Consider the following 19122-nt stretch of genomic DNA (forward strand, 5'->3'; position numbering starts at 1 on the left):
TCTTAATGCCAAGAATCGTTGTGATTATATTTTTAAGCAAAATAAAAATGATTATCAATATGCAGCATGATGCAATTGTTTCTATTAACGGAAACTAGACTTAAAATGCTTAGACATTTAGGCCGCATTTACACTGCAGGTCTTAATCCCCAATTCTGATTTGAAATGAAGTTTAACTTTTAAATAAAACATCTCGACACCTTGACACACAAAATGTTGTGTAATATGTGGTATGACTGTATCATATCTCTTAAATTTAGGTCTAGTTTGAACTTGCCCCTTGCTAGCAACTGCTCTCACCGCAGAAGCTTTGCATTTAAAGAGCTTATAAAATATTTCGTCTCAGCACAATATTTCATGTCTAATTATTTACTTATGTGGCAAGTAGCCGTGTAATAAGTGGGATAATGTACATCCAGACGGTTGTTATCGCAGAATAAACCCATTCAGGCTGATGCAAGCCCTGATCACCCTGTCGGGGGTTATTCTGCAATAACAACTGGCTGGATGTACAACTGTTCGTTGGTAGTTCATGTCAGCTCTGGTCAATTAAATAACTAAATTTTTAACAGATACAACTTTAATTTTAATATGTTTAGTAAATGTTGAAATTACCATTAAGATTAAAACATGCTATAGAAATATTTCCATTGGTAGTTCATGTTAACTAATGAAGTAACTGTTAACTAATAGAACCTTATTGTAAAGTGTAACTGAACAATAATAAAGAAACAGAAACATACAGTATCATTTCAAAGCAGCTTTACAGAAAATGCAGGTTTCTACATTACAATTTAGAGTAATTAGTTATCAGATGTCCATAATGTCCATATGTTAGAAATGTACAAATCATGTAGTTAGTTAACATCATGTGAATGTGTTAACATGTAAAGATATTCTCCCTCCTTTAGTGGACATAGGTACTACCAAAATTCCAGAGTTTTGTGACCTTTGTGATGGAATGTAGGTCGATAAAAGATGGGTCAAATACACAGAAGCTAACCCATTTAGGCCCTTGTAGGTCAGTAGCAATACTTTATAATCAGTATAGATTGATACTTTAATTGATACTTTATAGGGAACCAGTGATGTATCATATTACTGTATATTGGCACATTTACACATGGAAACAGTGTGTTTTGGTTACACTCAAAAATGGGCATTTTGGGCATGCAATAATAAATGATCTGTGGGATATTTTGAGCTGAAACTTCACAGACACATTCTGGGGACACATATTTTAAATCTTGTGAAAAGGGGCATAAAAGGTCCTCTTTAAATAAAAGATTATATATATATATATATATATATATATATATATATATATATATATATATATATATATATATATATAAATATATCTATATCTATAATTTTTTCTATAAGTCTATTTCTTATGTATCAATGATCCACTATACTGGAAACTATTCTGATTTTTTTAATTTATATGTGATGGTCATCAATATTATATGCACGTTTGAGCTTTTGAGTTTGTCTAAGGCATACAATAGAGATTTAACTTGTGCTTGTGTGTTTGCCTGCTTATCTATATTATCTACAGACTAAGGAGAATGAGGATCTGCGAAGAGCCTATGCCAAACATCATGACCGTTTACGCTTCATTCAAACCAACTACAGAACAGTGACAGAGCAGCTGAAGAAAGCTGAAGATACTCATGACTTGTAAGTACTTTCTATTTAAAACTTGGGTTACACTTTATTTTAAGGTGACATAGTTACATTGTGCTTACTCAAATAAGTACTGTGTAATAATTAACTACATTTACTCACTATAGAGTTACGGTCATGGTTAGGGCCTGGTTTAGGGTTAGTTACTTGTAATTATACATAATTTACTGTTATTACTATAGCAAGTACATGTAGTAACGTGTAACTATGTCACCTTAAAATAAAGTGTTCTTTTTCAGAGAGCACAACAGCAGTCTATGTAGGCCAAACTGTTGGATCATATTCCATTGCTTTAGAACAAAGTACATTCAATGTTTTTTTCAACCACTAAAATTATGTATGTACCTACAGGCTAATTTGCATGGTTACATACTTTTTTCAAAACTGTTTAACTTAAGTTCAAAACCCAACATAATACAAAACCCAACATGCTTACTTTCTACAGTAATATATTGACATATATTCCATATCTATGAAATGAAATACTATCAAAACAAAATCCAAACAAAAGGTGACAAATTACAAATTATTTTGTACCGTAATATGAACATGGACCATGTAACATATACTGCAGTAAATTCTAAACAGAGAGATGTCATTCTTGTTTTGTAATGAAACAAAAAAACACAGTATAATTCTACCTGTAGTTAGTGTTTTTAAGACCTGATATACTTCGAAACAGAAGAATGAACTGGTTTGGCATCGTTTTAAGCAAAATTAGGCCATTTAGAGTTCATATTGGGAATTTGAAACAACTTTCCAAAGTAAACTTTCCGGAGCTGGACTCCAGCTGGTTAACACCTTCCAACTACCATTGGCTCATAGTGATTACATAATAGTTATGTGTGTTCTGAGGTTCTGCCTTGTTTGACGTGGTAATCTTCTCCAGTCCTTTTCCTTTGTTGAATCCGTCGAGGTCAGACACAAGTAAAAACATGAACACACTGGAGAGCTGCTGTAGAAATTGAAGTTTTACTTGTAATTGAAAGTGACGCTGACACTGTTTTTTTTTCTTTTTTTTCATGTTTAATACTGTAAAGCTGCTTGCAGAGCACATGCAAGCATAACCACGTTGCTATGATCAGATGCTTTCTTAACTGCAGTTTTCTCACCGCATGTTTATTTTGTTAATGTGAGGAAAGAAATGCTGCACATATTTACATATTCATCTAAATGCCGCTTCCAACATCATGGGGGCCCGTAGGATGCTCGCTAACAGTATACCTCTGCTGAACTTCGCCTTGAGTATATCAGGGCCTTTAAGTCATTGATTATGAGTGACAATGTATGTTTGTTGGCAACCTTTGCTAGTGTTATAAAAGAGCTTACTTGATTTGAGACATGTATGAGGTGTTTTGGTAGTTTTAGTGTGTTTTGTATATGAAATGTATTGCTGTGCCAAGCTGAAAGTTTCTAAGGAGAACTGTGTGAAAAGTTTAAAAACGTTATACAAAAAAACGAATTGCGTTTTTGGGACAAACTGGGAGGATAGCGACTCAGAGTTGGTTGTCTCAGTTTGTACAAACACAAAAAAAGAAATAACTAGTTTTAACTTAACTTAAATAGCTTTAACTTTAACTATTAAACTATTAAAATTGCCTCCCACTCCTGCTCTAATCTCTGTGAAATGCAGCACAGGCTTTGGCTCATAGGAAGAGGGGTGCAGAAGTACTTCATCCTGAAAAGGCCAAGGTGACTATATATATCGGCAGAATAGAGAGAAAGAAAAAAGCGGAGGGTTAAGATTTAAAGAAAAGGTTTTGATTCCCTCCTTTGAGTCTTTGGTTTTAACCTAAACCCCTAGAAGCATCAAAATGTCATGACAATTTCCCCAACCCCCTTAACATTTTCCCCTTTTTTTTCACAAGCTTTCTAAACATATATAATGGAAGCGTATGTTGAGTATCCACATGGGATACAAGTGTTGACCTTGTCAGCTGTGCTCTCTTTGGGTTAATTAAAGAAAACAGCAGTGCAACGTGATCCCGTGTGAAAGGAGTGTGAATTTACCCACCTCAACTGTGTGTGTGTTAGATTGTAACAGAGGCACAAAAGAGAAAGAGTCTCTGATAATCTCCTTCCTCTTAGTTTTCATCAGCGGGAAAAAAAAACTCTTACTTTTCCAATGAGCTCTTGTTTTATTAAGCTTTCCAGTCTTGTTACGGGAATGTTCATATTCCGTACAGAGCTGGTTGTGCCATTAACTCTTCAGGGAGTTGAGTTAGCAGAGTACCTGCTGAACAAACTTGTTTTGAACAGTTATGCAAATTAGCCTAATGCCTGAAAAGCAGTGGAAAATCGTTTAGCGAGGCGCTAGCCTAAGCCGCATCTTCTGGCCGAAGAACCATTTCTGATGGTCAGGCATGCATCAATCCAAATATATTGTAGGAGTTAGCGTTATTACACATGTATTAGTACAAGCGAGAACAGGCCCCAGCAGGAGTCTCGGCGCTTGGCTGTAGACTAACATCTCATTAGAATGCAGCAGCCCTGTGTAACCCACAACGTCATTCACGATTAGCGCTACCACTATTAGGAAAACATAAAAACACCCTCTTTTTCTCCAGAAGGGATTTTCAAGTTTCTAAATCAGACCGGGTGCGTTGGGATGCGTAAATAAAATTAAAACTTATTAAAACATCCACACGCTGATCAAAGTTGTACTCATAAACAGATTCGCTGAATCAAAGAAATTAGCCGCTGCCTTTTCGGAAAAGTTCTAGCAATTTACTCAGTCGCTGTATAATGAAGCGAGATGGAGGTGAAGGAGGCTTGAGGGGAATGGAGATGTCTTTCTCTAAGGTCTATTTCATGAGTATGTCCTTCAGGAGGCCATTCACAGCTTTAATACTGAATTTCACAATGGATTAAGACGGAAGATCTCCGGGCTGCTGCTTGTTAAGCTGTTAGCTGAGGAGTGGCTTCTCAGGGTGAATGTTTTCACATGATGTAGGGCTGCTCCCACAGAACCCAAAGGCACTCTGCCATACAGTAGGTTCAAGGACGTGATGAGAGGAAAGTGTCTGTGGAATAGGGTTTAAATAGTATTTGTGTTGTAGAGCTGTTCTGCTTGTGTAATATTGACTTAAAGGTAGTGTGCAAACTGAGAGAGACCTTTTGTTGTTCCTTTTTTATTACAGTATCAATTTCATTTTGAATTAACGATTTGTCTGGACACAAAAGCTACATTCACACTGTTGCTGAACATGATCCAAATCTGATTTAATTTTTTCCCCTCACATGTGAGAATTAATTTATTTATTTATTGTTTGCTTGTCTGTCAGTGTTGACAGCAAAAATCATACTGAAAAAACATTTTCAGTTCTAATTAGGGGTGGGCGATCTGACGATTTTATATCATAATCGTTTATGAAGACGTCCCCAATCTACTTTTCAAGCAAATCATAGAGATTGTGATCTTTTATGTCCTTGTAGTAACTTTAAACTAAAGCATTGACTGCCTATTAGATGGCTGTGCTGACTGGCCAAACTAGATCACGTCTCTATCATGTGTCTTTCATGCGTGGTGACGCATTTGAAAAACAGTTCAACAGCAGTAGTGGCTGTGTGTTAAATCCAATTTTAGATTTGGTTTCGATTTTGGCTTCCAACAATTATGAAAGCATGATAATCAAGACAAAATGATCATTGTGCTGCTTTCTGTTTCCTTCCTTTAAAGTGGTGTGCTTTCGCCCCTCCTTAAAAACCTAAACTTAACGTCCAAATCAGTCAAATCATGTATCGTGACTGTCATAAAATGCATTCTACTGTGGGACATGCTTTATTTAAAAAAAAAAAAAAAAAAAAAAAAAAACCTTATTAAAAACACATTCAACTGCGAAAGAAACTGTTCCCCACGCGCTTTCTGTCTGCGTGCTGCGAGAGCGGAACACGGACAAGCAAAGTATAGGTCTACTTGGGGTTTCAGGCTCACACCTAAATGGTCAAATATACACAAAATATGTGACGTGCTGGCAAAATGAGTCAGAATGTGCAAATTGTCACATTCTCCATTAAAAGACCCGTTTGAAGTTGAGAGAGTCAGCAGAGTTGATTTTGAGAAAAACAGAGTTAAAGTTTTCTGAAGATTCCAAAACGAAATCACCTAGCAACTAGGGGTGAAACGGTTCTCAGTAAAAAATCAAACTGTCCCATTCTGCACACTCGGTTCGGCACGCACTTGCACCGCGGTTAGTCTCTATCTGACAACGCATACTCATCTATAATATGGCTTGTAGAAAATAAATAAAACAGACAAACAGTTAGGCTAATTTATGTTTCTGTCAATGAATATGCATTCTGGCTTCCCCTGAACTTTGTTCAATGCGAATGCCGTATGCTTTATATGAACAGTCATTTACTCTGTCATTACCCGGGAGTTGATATCGCGCAAGCGCAGGTGAGACCTGAACAGCACACGTTCCTATCTGCATTTAAACTAAACTCATTTAAGCCTTTCCAACTTAAATATTCGAGTGCAAGGCGCAAAAGAGAACTTACGTGTGCGCTGTGAGAAGATTTGTGCACTCATCCGAAGCACAAATACACAACTGTATGGTACAATATGAATGTGTAACAAATGTACAGCGCACAAATATTGAGGTCTCTTTCAAGTCTTTCGTTTGAATGGACAAATTCACACAAAATTATGTCAACATGCCCATCTTGGCGAGTATCCTAGCAAGCATAGTCGGTTATGTCTGAAGTGAACTTAAACACTCGAGAAAGAACGCATGTGTTCAGTATCAGTGTACTCATCTGTGTATTATGTCTTAAAGAGACAGCAGCCTTTGCATTCCTGCTGTCTGAATGTGTTTTTAATGTTAATCAAACAACAAAAGACAAGGAAATCTCTCATTGCTCATGACGGAATAGTAACTTAATAATTAATAATGATTGATCTTTATTTAATTTATACAGTGAAGATTACATGCAATGTTGTTTTGCATTTTATTAGATACTTTATTCAGTTTCTGTACCTTAAAACTGGATACATGAAAAACACGAAAAGCTGTATTTATTTGTATCTTTGCTTTACAGAATTTATTTGTGCTGTTTGATTATTTGTTCTTATTTTCTTTATTTTTATTTGACATACTGAACTGTACCGAAACCGTGAGCCTAAAACCATGATACAAACCGAACCATGAGTAATCTGAACCGTTGCACCCCTACTAGCAACGTTGCATCTATTCCTCCAGTTCTTTTCTTAAAAATAATTACTATTTTTATTTTATCTTTGTTATTAAAAATAAGAACACAGATGCAAATAAACAGTAGTGCAGTCAAGAGCAGCAAGCGATTCCATCTTTTCTTTTATTGTTTGATTAACATTGAGACAGATCTATATTAAGAGCTGCTATAATGCACGGATCTAATATAATGTTACACATCAGATTTTCCCCCCAACCGTTAACCAAACGTTCCTTTAAGACATAACAGATTATGTTGCATGATGCGTAATAACTCACCAAGCAAACCCGTAACTCTGTTTATGTGGATACTGTGCGTTTTCTGAGAGACAGGTCTTATGCGCCCGCTTTGGAAAGTCTGTCAGTGTGATCGTTTTGTTTTTGTCATCATGGATTTGAAAATCACATTCACTGGTTTGGACTCATGTCATCAAGAATTCGCTATGATTATTCACAAAGCTGGAATGCTGCACTTTGCAACGATCATACAGTAGGCCTACGGCATGTGGTGAGAAGGAGCAGCACGGGTCACATATGTAAAATTTACATCTTGGCGAGTATTTACATAAAGACAGTCAGTTATGTCTTAAGTGAATAAACTGTTGGGAAAGAAATCGGATGTGTGTCATTATATTAGATCCATACATTCGGTCTTAAAGACTAATGCAAATACCTTCTGCTGCCTGTGTCATTAATGTTAAACATTTTTATCATTACTGATTGTTTGACTTCAGGAAAAAAATACTATGGAAGTCAATGGCTACCATCCACCGTGTGGTTAATTGTTTAACTGTCTAATTAAACTAATTAACTGTCTGTCATCCCCCCCCCCCCCATGTTTCAGGTTAAAACGCAAAACACAACTTCAGCAGGACAGCGGGGATTTATGGAACAAACTGGTGTACTATAAGGAGGAGAACAAGAAGCTACTGTCTGACAAGTAAGTGTCTGTCGTTTTGTCAGCCATCACAGTTATTATTAGCACTCAGCAGGATTCTACTGCAAATTCACATAGTTGACTGCAGACTTCAAAAAAAAAAAAACAGAACTTGGGGAAACAGCTGTCTATTTTGAAGATTTTTAGCATATTTACAACCCAGAGTTACAGTGATTGGCACCAGGACTGAAATTTTGGCTCACAGTAAGTACTTCTAAAACTAGTATGTTAAATCTTTTGATCCATTGTCACATATTCTGTGCAACCTTGGCCAAAAAAACATAATGCAAACTTTCTGAAAACAACACCCAAACACTGAATACAGATGCTTGGTGTAACTCCACACATTTATAGCAGCTAAACACACTGACATTCCTGTCTTGAGGTTTGCTCCCTGGAGTTTTTTTGGGGGGTACATTCGGTGACAGTCAGTACGCGCGTGTGTGTTAATTACTGCTGATCTCGTCTGCTGGAGGTGTCGCGCTTCATTAGGCCGCCTTGGCCCTTTCCTTGCCAGGCCTCATTTGGCCCATCCTTTGCTGAGGGGTCTAACCCTGCCAGCCAGTGCGGCCTGGCCCTCCCCTGCTTGATCTCTACCCCCGGCTCGCTCGTACAGGAGGGCTCACTCTTTTTACACCCCCACCTTGCCTGCTGCCTGTCCTCCTAATCCCAGCTGAGCTCATTATGATGTAGCCTGGCTGCCTCCCTCTCTCTCTTTGAGCCTGAGCTGTCCAAGCTAATTACAGGCTAGCAGCCAACACTCCCCGTTAAGGGCCTTCTGCTGCCGCGCTCGCACTAACGCGCTGCTTGGAAGTGACCTGTGAGGAGCACGAGGGAGCTGCTCTCTTTCCAGCCACGCAGCACCTGTCCTTCGGGGTTAGCCGTGATCCCTGTCATGCCCATTCCAGCGAGCACTGAGCAAAGTTAGGCTGGCCTAACTCGTGCTTTCGGGGGGCTTTAGGAAAAAAAAGCTTACAATGTTGGGGTGGAAAGGGAGCACTGTCTTTGATCTCCACTTGCCCGAGACGAACATTACCGACTGTGTGATTGTGGAAGCACGGGTCCCCTGCACGCTCTCTGTTTCTTCCTCTTCCTGACTTCCATTTGTTTGCACTTAACCTTGCTTTAGTTATTGTTTGAATGGGTTGAAACGTGCAAGATGTAATTAGGCTGGTCTTGTTTATCAAGCTGTTATGTGGGACAGCAAGCTAAATTACTGTTGATGGCCGACAATTAAGGATGGGCCGTGGCAACGGGTCTGCCTAGCAGAAGATGGCAGGTTGCCGTTTTACTGACCGTATTAGGATGATTGTGCTTGTGAAGGTTGCGCTCATAAGCATCGCAATGATCTGCTAATGGTTAATTACCTTATTGCGGCCTGTAGTTTTAGGCCGTCTTAATTGCCAGCGGAGACTGCTGCCGGATACTTACAGAGCAGCAGTAAGTCACCTCTGCCTTATCTTTCTGCCCTCATTTCCTTCAAGCACTTTTCACAGTCACAAGCTTTTTTCGGTCTATTCTGCACACTTTACAGTGGATATGGAGTTCAAATGTCTTTTTGGACCTCTCTGTTATATGGGTCAGTGGCATGATAAAGAAAAGGAAAACTCTTTTAGTTAAAAACATATATGGCGAGTATGTATTACTTAGGGTTACGTACAACCCAATAATATTATATATTTTAATAATGTTAATATTCGTTCACTTTTAGTGAGACTAAAATCATATGTAATTTTAGTTATAAAAAAATGAGTGGGTCGCGGGTGGATGAGATAAATCATTAATGTGTTGATTTTAATAAAGCCACTGAACTCTCATTTCACGGTTAAACGCAACAAACGTTTTACTTTCATTTTTAACAAAGCATATCTATTCAGGGAAAGCCAGTCAAGGAAAACGTATGCCTAGAGCACCGCCTAGTGGTCATTATATACAGCACCAAGGAAGAAAAACTACATGAGAAATTGCTTAAAGGGGTCCTTGATTGATTTCCCTTTTTTAACTTTAGTTAGTGTGTAATGTTGTTCTTTGAGCATAAACAACTTCTGCAAAGTTACGACACTCAAAGTTCAATGCAAAGGGAGATATTTTCTTTTACAGTAATCGCTTTTTAAGGATAAAAACAAACGGCTGGTAGAGACTACAACAAGCTTCTTCCGGGGTTGGTGACATCACAGACCCCAACATTTACATAAACCCTGCCCCTGGGAACACGCAACAAAGGGGGTGAGGCCATGTTGGGCTGCTTTAGAGAAGAGGAAGAGTTGTTGGAGTAGAGTGTTGTTGCAGTGCCATCATTTTATGCCAGGCTGCTTCACAAATGAGGGTCAATTCAATGCTGGATTTGCACAAAAGATTAACATGACAGCACATGCTACAGAATAACTGTAATGTGGCGATTGGTTGCGGATATCTAAATCAGAGAAAATCATAGGTTTGGGTGGGTGGCGGGTGGATGATTTATTTTTAACAGCGGTTTTAGGTGACGATAGAGTGGGTCCGCGCATCTCTACTGCTTAGTCTTCATTGTATAAATTAAATATTGATTAATCCTTGTTAAAGCTAAAAAAGTTATTCAGTCAAGATCAGTGAGTGATTTTCTTTTTGTCTTTTGTAGTTTGATTAACATTAGTGACAGATGACAACAGGTACATTAGGTTGATGTCACTTTAAAAGCACACACAGAAAACAGTGTGTGAGTAATGAATTGAGTTCTCTATCGCGTCTTCTGGCACTTGAATCTTACTTACAAAACACATGCAAATGATAAACCTTTTTTACGAAGCAGCACCAAGTGAAAGTTCCATCAGCTGGCCCTGGGCCATCGGGCAGTTCTTATTTTCTAGCCTACCCCAAAATAATTTTAATACACAAATTAAGAAAAAAGAAGCTCATCACAAAACAGTTGTATTTGAGTCATAGTATATGTTGATTGCATTTTTAGTGTATTTTGGAATAAATTAATAAACAAAAAAATGAACATTTACATTAACACATTACCTGTATTTGTGCAAGACTGCCTCTATATGTTTGTATATTTTCATGTGCATTTAGATAATCATTTAGACTTTTTGCCCTGGGGACGCATGTGCCGACTGCTAATAGCAAATTAAAATCAGCAGGGAAACAGAACGACCTATGAATGCCTGTGTTTAATAACAGGAACGCTTGCACAGCCGACCCACACCCATTGTCAGGAATAGGTCTGGATAGCTCTCTGGAGAGTACATTTAATATCAATTGAGCAATTCAGTCAATTGTTGGGGCAACTAAAGCTGAGTGTTGGATGCTTTGAGATTAAAATATCTTGTTTTGTAGCGAAACATGACTGGATTTGCTTTGGTATCATTTGCACTGTGCCCATTTGTAATCTCTCCCCCCCGCTCTTAGGGCTTTTTTTTTTCATCTGATCTTTCTTCCTCATTATGCATCTGCCTCTACTCGGGATGTCCGCACTTGTTAATTGTTGCTTAGGGTTTATGGGTAAAAAAAGCCAGGAATTATTTAGGCCTCATAAACAGAATAAACAGCCCTTAGACAGTGATAGCTACACTCAAACGACATCAAAGTATAAATTACCCAGCCATTAAGCTGGAAAAAAGCCTTTGAGATGATTTACGCTGCTCGCCCTCCACTGAGTGTGACCATTACAGACATGATCCCCGACTTTGACTTTAATGAAGTTTAATAAAGTTTACCCTTCTTGTGCCGCTGTTTTTTGCTTTTCATCTTGATTGCTATAAGGTATTAGGAGTAATGAGTGTCTTTTTGCCCTGGGTCCCAGACAGAGAGACAGAAATGGAAGAACGTATAAAGTCAGAATGCTTGATGTCTGTTTTGAAGACTAGCACAACTTTTGCCCCCTCCATTAATTATTTGTTTGATTAATGATGCCCTAAAATATGCAGCTCACCATTCAGTGATTGAATGTTTTGCTGCTTCTTTTAGCTCATTTTTAGAATAGGAAACTAGTAGTAGATGTTATTGAAATATCTCTTTGCTTGCATCTTTGCTCAATTATTCTGATTTTAACATTTAAATGGAAGTGTCTTATAGTTTTATGAATGCAAATTTTAAGAATTCTATCCTTGATGACAACACTTTTCAGTTCCCTAGATTATGCTGTCCCCATGCTTGTAATGTTACTATGGATGTGGCCCTATTCACACAGAGTGCAAATGTTTGCCACAAACAAGACTTTAGGTTAAATCTAAATCATGAAAAATTTGCCTGACAGTAATGCATGTGATGTCAATGACCTCTAGTATAGTGCTTTTCAAACTTTTTCATGCTAAGGGCCCCCAATTTTAATGAGCTCCTTGCAAGGGACCATCCATCCATCTATTTTCCAAACCGCTTGTCCTATGTAGGGTCGTGGGGATGCTGGAGCCTATCCCAGCTTCTTGGTAACACTCTGGATGGATGGCCAGTCCATTGCAAGGTTAGCACACACACACTCATACATTCACACACTCACTCACACCTACAGACAATTTATGGTCTCAGTTTCACCTATGCAGCATGTCTTTGGATCATGGGGAAAACCACCTTTGCGTGGGATCCCTTTCCAAGAATATAAAGGCTACTACATATTCATGTATAAATACCCATTTACAGCGTGTGAAATTGTGATATTATATATTATGATATTATATAATATGTAACAAAACAAAATAATATATATTGTCACTGTACTGAAACAAAAAGCAAATGATTAAAATATTATATTATATTCATTTGTATTAAATTGACAGCATATTGTTCTGTAAAGTAATGTGGCTTCTTATGGCTTCTTGTGGCTTCTTTAATGAGGCATAAATTATCTTATTGTATAGTATTCTAATAAAGGCTATGTCGATTAGCATTGCATTATAGTATAGTATTACAGTGTAAATTTAACTTTACGAAAATTGGCTTGAAGAACACAGATAAACCATATACTGTCGCAATCTCGTGTTTATTCTCTTTGTGTTTAATCAGTTAAAACATCTCTATTAGCATTTTATTTAGTTACAGATAGCTGATGATGCATTTTGTCCATATAAGGGATTTCCTGGAACATAATAAGTATTCTTACTCCTATAAGTGGACTTTCTATGCGAGTCCACCTTCCGGCTACGAGTATGAATGAAACATGAATTACACATGAGCATTATGGAGTAATAAACTGTCACATCACCATATTTTGGTGAAAATAGAAAAGAAAAAAAAAAAACTTGTCTCTAAAGATGTTTGAAGTGAACATATACGATAATCCATAACTTTTTAACTGAATGAGCACACTTTTGGACTAAAAGCCCAGAGGAATGTAAATATAGTAAAATATAGAAAGGCATCACCAGTTAATGGTGCAATAAGTGATTCTCTACAGAAACATTTTTTGTTCTACCGGTTGAAAGTCTCCTCATATCCTGATAACAATCACTATGTTAAACAGATTAAATGTATTTTTATAAATATATATTGTCTGTGGAAGGCGTAGGACCATAAAATGTTCATCCAATTATTATATTCGGTCTGCATGAAATAATACGATGTCCTACCTGCCCTGTTTACTCAAACATCACACGTGTGCTTCCATCCACATCCATCCATCATAAACATGTACTGTACTCCACACGACTCCGGGGGGTTAATAAGGGCCTTCTTAAAGGATTAGTTCACTTTCAAATTAAAATTTCCTGATAATTTACTTACCCCATGTCATCCAAGATGTTCATGTCCTTCTTTCTTCAGTCAAAAAGAAATTAAGGTTTTTGATGAAAACATTCCAGGATTTTTCTCAATATAGTGGACTTCAATGGAGCCCAAACGGTTGAAGGTCAAAATTAGTTTCATTGCAGCTTCAAAATGTTCTACACGATCCCAGACGAGGAATAAGGGTCTTATCTAGAGAAACCATCGCTCATTTTCTGAGGGGAAAAAAAAAAAAAAAAAAAAAAACTTACATAAGCTTTAACAATAAATGCTCACCCTGAACTAGATCCCTTCTTCTCTATTAGAATTCTGGCAGTGTAGACACTGCTAAGTGTATTACTGCCCTCCACAGGTTCAAGGTGCTACAGAGGATGTTTTGTTTTATACATTTTTGCAATATTACTTGAAACTGTCTTTACTAACTGATAAAAGACTATTTATTAGGTGCACTGAAAGGAATAATATTAATATACATCATCTGTGCATGAGGTAGGGCCTTAAAAACATCAGTCCAATCGTTTACGCGATCATCGCATAAACGATTGGCCCTCTGGCTTGTCAATCACTACCATTACGTTCCTTGTGAGAGACATGCGCGGATTGGCCCTCTGGCTTGTCAATCACTGCCATGACGTTCCTTGTGAGAGACGTGCGCGGCTGCGTGCTCCAGTAACTTTCCACACTCTACAGGCGCCGCATGCAATGTTTTTGTCAGGAGACAGGAGTAACAACTGCAGATTATGAGTTACCTGCGGTGAGTCCGACATAATGAATCCACTAACACGACACAGCGAATGCCGGTGGTAAACACTCATGTTCCAATACTCGTGCACAAGTTTTGGGAGGCGTTCCCTCAAAATGAGCTGTGAAGGAGGGGGGTTGTTCTTACGCATGCGCTCATTTCAAAAACTCAGTAACAGTCTTTGGTTTCTCAGTCGACGAAAAGATCCTCTGTAACACCTTTAAAGTTTGAACTAATTGTTATATACATGCACTAGCATATTGTATATGGCAATTTAGTTCAAACTTTGACCTGTGGAGGGCAGTAATGCACTTAGCAGTGTCTACACTGCTGGAATTCAAATAGAGAAAAAGAAGAGAGCTAGTTCAAGATGAGCATTTATGGTTAAAACTTCTAAATTAAAAAAAAAAAAATGTTTAGAAAATGAGCGATGGTTTCTTTAGATAAGACCCTTATTTCTCGTCTGGGATCGCTATAAACTGTAATTTTGACCTTCAACCATTTGGGCTCCATTGAAGTCCACTATATGGACAAAAATCCTGGAATGTTTTCATCAAAAACCTTAATTTCTTTTCAACTGAAGAAAGAAAAACATGAACATCTTGGATGACATGGGGGTGAGAAAATCATCAGGAAATTTTAATTTGAAAGTGAACTAATCCTTTAAGCGAAACGATGCATGTAAAAAAAAAATAACCATATTTAACAAGTTATGAAGTAAAATATCACCAGACCACCTTCTGTGTTCAATGTATGAAGAAAGTGTAAAACTTTTGCAGTTCAAAAAGCTTGCGCTACGTCCTACACCTTCGCTATTCAACTTACGGAAAAAGCTTAACTGACCCGGCGCCAGTTTACTCTATCTTCGTAACTTGTGGTCTGGCGGAATCTAGATATTTTACTTCATAACTTGTTAAATATGGAATTTTTTTTTTTTTTACAAACGCTACGATTCACTTCAGAAGGCCTTTATTATCCCCCCGTAGCCATGTGGAATACACATTTATGATGGATGAATGTGGATGGAAGCACTTTCTTCAGCTCATACTCGTTGGTCCCGCTCACTGCCATTATAAAGCTTGGATGCGTCAGGATATTTATTAAAATATCTCAGATTGTGTTCATCAGAAAGTAGAAAGTCATATACACCTAGGATGGCTTAAGGGTGAGTAAAGCTTGGGGTAATTTTCATTTGAAAGTGAAATAATCCTTTAAGAGATGGCAACCCATGACATTCTAAACTGTTCAGTCAGACTTGGAATTATGTGTATCCATGTCAACAGTATTAACACCTAAATGAATCTGCAGCAGTCAGGCACAAGCTCTCTAAGTTGTTTATGTTCATTATTATTGTAGTGTTATTTGCTTTGAGATGTGAGGTAGTTTAACACTGTCTCTTGTGACGCTTTACCGAGAGCAGCTGTGTGTGCGTTCATGTGTTTTGGAGGAGGTGTGGCTTTGGACAGCGATTTGCAGCAAGGGTGGGATTGTGTGCTTTTAATGCTAGCAGGCTAACATTAGCATTTCCCAGATCACCTACTGCACCTTTAACAGGTAATTTAATTTCAGTTAATTTACAGTTTACAGTTAATTTCCTGTTTCAGGGCTAGCAAAATAATTGCAATTTAATCTCTGTACATTGGCAAAATCTGCAATCTGCAAAAAGGTGGAGGTGGGTGAATTGCCCCCTTTTGCATTCACTGTTGATTAGCAAGTCACTAGAAAGTCTAGAAAGTCACTAGTTTGTTAAATGATTTATCTGTGCTCATCATATTTTATTTTATTTATTTTCTTAATTCATGTGCCCTTGTAATCTTTGATCAAAATCATTAAACTCCCTTTATTATATTATCTACTGAAAGCATGCTTTCTTTATCCTGCTCTTTGCGTGCACCTACATACTGTAGACACACATTCGCACACTGATGGATACATTCAACTTGTTGTCAGCTCTGCCCCACAAGTTTTTTTTTTCTTTCTTTTCTTTTTTTTGTAAAATATTTTGCCACTAAAATGATACATGACATTTTTTACTAGCAAGGTGATAACATTGCTATTTTTGAAGCAGTTAAACCTACAGCTTCACTAGAGACGCTGCTGCCGAATGATGTAGAGAGATGCACAGAATCGGGTAATTCACACACTCTTAACCCTGTGCTTTGACATGTCCTGACATTTGTACTTATTTCAGTTACTTATAACGTTTTTGCTATAAAATAATGAGAAAATCATTCCCACTTATTCACATAAAATAATATTATTCACATAAAACTTTTGTAAAAAAAAATTTTGTGTTGTATGTGAGGGCTGCACAGTTAATCGATATTGAATCGGCTTTGTGCGATTATAATATTGTAAAGGCTGCATTTTTGTTTCCTGATTTTTAATTATATAAATATGGACACAGGGTGTTAGTGAAGAGCAGCTTTGTAATCAGTAGTAACACTCCATCTGAAAGCACTTCATTTGAAAAAGCAATACGCGTCAAACATACAAACTTTTCAAACATGACAAGCGTTTATGAACCTCTTGTCCAAAAGACATTTAATAATTAATATTAAAAGACATTTAATAATGTGGTTTTACTCCAAACTCACTTCATAAAGTCAGTTGAGTGTTTGAAATAGCATTTTGATTAGCATTAGTTTAGTTTGATTAGCATTGCATTATAAATATACTTTATTATTATGGAAAAACCATGTATTGTATACATAAACCATGTATTGTTGTAGTCGTGTGTTTATTATATTCATGTTTAATCAAAGCGCTTCTATCTTCTTTTTATTCAGTTACAGCGAAAGCATGATGCCCATAAGGTATTTCCTGGAACAATGTGTGTTATATTACTTCTCTGAGGCAGATTTGGAGTATCTGCTCAAGGGCGCCCTCCGGCATCCAGTATGAAACACGTGTTTAGTGCAGTAATGCTCACTCCATCATATTCTGGGTAAAAATAGGAAAAATAATACTTCTCTCCAAAGAACTTTGAGGGAAATGTATAACCAGTATGTTTTTCTCCAGTGTACATAAGTTTACAGATTTTTTTAATTTTTTTTTTATTTTTTAATTTTTTTTAAACAGTGGATGCATAAGAGGCACATATTTCATATTACAAACATGGACTAATTTTTTATTTTGCATACCTCCTGACAAAAATAAAGAAATTGTCACAGATTTGTATCATAATAATATAATATGTTATAATAAATCCTTTAGACCTTTCTAATTATTTATAGTCATAGGCTGCTTGCATGTTAACCCCACATTTTTTTATACAAGTTTTCTAATTATTATAGTAATATTTATCCTTAAACACTATTTTTTTATTTTTAATAATGAAAGTTAATACGATTGTAATATTTCTTACTTGGTTAAATATGTTTATTTAGCAATAATGATAATAATAATAATAATAATTATTATTATTATTATTATTATTATTATTAGTCAAATTAATATATTAGCACAAAATTTTGCACCAAATTGTCCATTTCTGCCCTGCACCCAATTTGAGATGAATCCCTAAAGGCGTTCGCACACCAGACGAGAAGCGCAGCTTTGCACCGTGTTTAGGACCACTTGCAGGTATCGCACACCGGATGCGAACATTCTATTGTCAGTTTGTGGTCAAAATATTGTTAGGTTTAAGGACATCAAATTAATATAATGTCTGTACTGTGTTATGTTATGACTGTACAATTAAATACAATAGTTGCTGTCCTCTTTCACTGAACATTTTACCTCAGGGTGTACAATAACTGAATTAATTGAGAAACTCATCTGAAAATATGATAACATCAGCAATCTTTCTCCACGTTGATTTCCGTATTTTGTCTTTAAAGATTCTGAGGTTCGTGGCACAGAATTCAGGGTATTTCCCAACTTCATTGAGTTCAGTCGTCCTTTTCGTTATTGCTACGTTAAGTAACTCTAACTTGTGTTTTGTGACCTGGTTCCTCTAATAGGTGGAAGCACACGACACTGAATGTAATCTTACACAAATTCAGCTGTTAATGTATAAATGAATGCATGCATGACAGTTCAATCTTTTCCCATCTTGTTTGGATTCTATTTGTTTAGGACATTGCCAAAGGTATTCTAGTGGTGGTTTGGAAAGTGGGAAATGCATTGGTAAAACTTTAAAGACTTCTACCTTTGTGCTTTATACAATTGAATGCCACAGGAGAAAGAAGGGTGGGCCCCCTCTAATGCGTGTGTCCCCTCTAATGCTAGCAGCCAACCACAGCACTGGAATTGAGAAACGCCAAATTGCAGTCTCCTCCTCATCGGAAAGGGATAAAGGTACCCTCCTTGTTCTGAGTTTCTGGATCATCCAGTGAGATATTAACAGATACACCCATGTTCTGAGTCTCCCATCTGGTGAGACAATAGCAGATATATCGTTCTGAGTCTCTCATCTAGGGAGACTATAGCAGATATGCCATCCTAAGTCTCCAAAGGTGAGACAGAAACAGATTCCATGCTCTTAGTCTACAGCTTGTGAGGCAGAAACAGATAGGAGCTTCCAGTCTGTGAGGAAAGAGACATTAACAAACACTACGTTCAGAGTCTTCGTCCAGCGAGACGGTAACAATTAAAGCATGTCCAGAGTCTTCATGCCAGAGAGACAAAAGTGGATTGACCAAGTTCTGAGTGTATGGCCTCGAGGCAGAAGACATACAGACACATTTGCAACAAAGTTAAGCTCAGGAGAAGAGCAAACCTTCACTTCAAGGTACCTTCATCTGTGTGTTGCAGATTGTTAAGGACCTTCTGCACCTACTTCAGGGCCTCATTGGTGTGTTCCAGTTTTCCATCCCACAAAGCTTTGTGTTCAAGGCTGTTGAAACAGATTCCCGTTCCTT

The 19122-nt window shown here is 37.3% G+C and overlaps 1 protein-coding gene across 4 annotated transcripts in view; it reads left to right on the forward strand.

Annotated features, from left to right (window-relative positions):
- The window catches only part of cntln (centlein, centrosomal protein), a 132001-nt gene that overhangs the window by 61891 nt on the left and 50988 nt on the right, over window positions 1–19122 (forward strand). For all 4 annotated transcript variants that reach the window (XM_048197182.1, XM_048197184.1, XM_048197183.1 and 1 more), the window contains 2 exons: window positions 1562–1683; window positions 7726–7821. In XM_048197182.1, coding sequence (XP_048053139.1) covers window positions 1562–1683; window positions 7726–7821 — 218 coding nt within the window. The remainder of the gene's footprint in view (window positions 1–1561; window positions 1684–7725; window positions 7822–19122) is intronic.

The sequence above is a fragment of the Megalobrama amblycephala genome, linkage group LG7 (assembly GCF_018812025.1).
Source record: "Megalobrama amblycephala isolate DHTTF-2021 linkage group LG7, ASM1881202v1, whole genome shotgun sequence".
NCBI lineage: Eukaryota > Metazoa > Chordata > Actinopteri > Cypriniformes > Xenocyprididae > Megalobrama > Megalobrama amblycephala.